The sequence below is a fragment of the Penicillium hordei genome (genome assembly GCF_028827395.1).
Source record: "Penicillium hordei strain IBT 12815 chromosome Unknown utg000003l_segment0_segment0, whole genome shotgun sequence".
In the NCBI taxonomy this organism is placed as follows: Eukaryota; Fungi; Ascomycota; class Eurotiomycetes; order Eurotiales; family Aspergillaceae; genus Penicillium; species Penicillium hordei.
Window position 1 is genome coordinate 5,536,847 of NW_026623144.1, and position 975 is coordinate 5,537,821.

Sequence of the window (975 nt, forward strand, 5' to 3'; positions counted from 1 at the left end):
CCGACTTATCTAAGTAAAGGCGGAGTATCTCGTTTATTAATATCTAAAAGGTAGCTAGTATATTATAAAGCCTAAATAGTATCGCCCTCTATTCGTACTTCCTCTAAATAGTATTAAATACTATCTTTAGTATTACTTCTTTAACTATTCTTACTTACTAATATCCGGCCGCTAAGTCGATCTTTAATAAGTACTTAGCCTAGCTAACGATATCTAGTAAGTCCTAAATCCTTAGGATAGGGTATCTATTCTTAGCGGTAAGTTTATTAAGGGCGTAGTAGTTAATATATATTCTTTATACTCTTTTAGACTTCTTAACGAATACTACTAGAAATCCCTAGAGACTAGCTAATATCTAGATTAATCCCTTATCTAGTAAGTCCTTTACTTATTTCCTAAGCTCCTTAAGCTTCTTATAAAATAGGGGATAAGTATTTATATTTACTAGGTCGGCGGTATTAATATTAATATAATAGACGAAGTTACGTTCGGGGGGTAACTCCTTTAGTAAGTCGTTAGGAAAGATATCGGTAAACTTCCTAAATAGCTTAGCTAAGCGAAGGTCGTTAGTCGTTAGTTTATAGTCCTCGCCCGCTATAGTATATAAGACTATATACTCGGTATTCTTATCTTTTAGGGACCGGCGGACCTCCCTCTTTAATAGTAAGTTTAGCGTCCCTTTCTCCTCCCTACTAAGTATACGGCCGTCTACTATCTATACTTCGTAATCTCTATTATAGTCGGTAAGCTATATCCTTTTTATAGGGAAGCTAACGTAGGGGTTATACTTATATAGGAAGTCGTTACTAAGTATTATATTATATCCTTCTATATTAATTACCTATATTACTTTCGTACTAGTCTACTTACTTAGGCAAATTACTAGTTCTATTATACCCTAGGTATATAGGGTCTCGCTGTTCGGTAATAATACTAGTAACGATCTATACTTATCCTATTTACTACCTAGGCGGC

The 975-nt window shown here is 34.4% G+C and overlaps 1 protein-coding gene across 1 annotated transcript; it reads right to left on the reverse strand.

Annotated features, from left to right (window-relative positions):
- Positions 1–388: 388 nt before the first annotated feature.
- Positions 389–944, reverse strand: N7537_007285 (uncharacterized protein; the record flags this gene model as incomplete). Its single annotated transcript, XM_056898342.1, has 3 exons — positions 389–715; positions 776–806; positions 871–944. Coding segments are annotated over 3 exons (432 nt in total), but the record flags the coding sequence as incomplete, so codon positions are not given.
- Between the last annotated feature and the right edge of the window lie 31 nt (positions 945–975).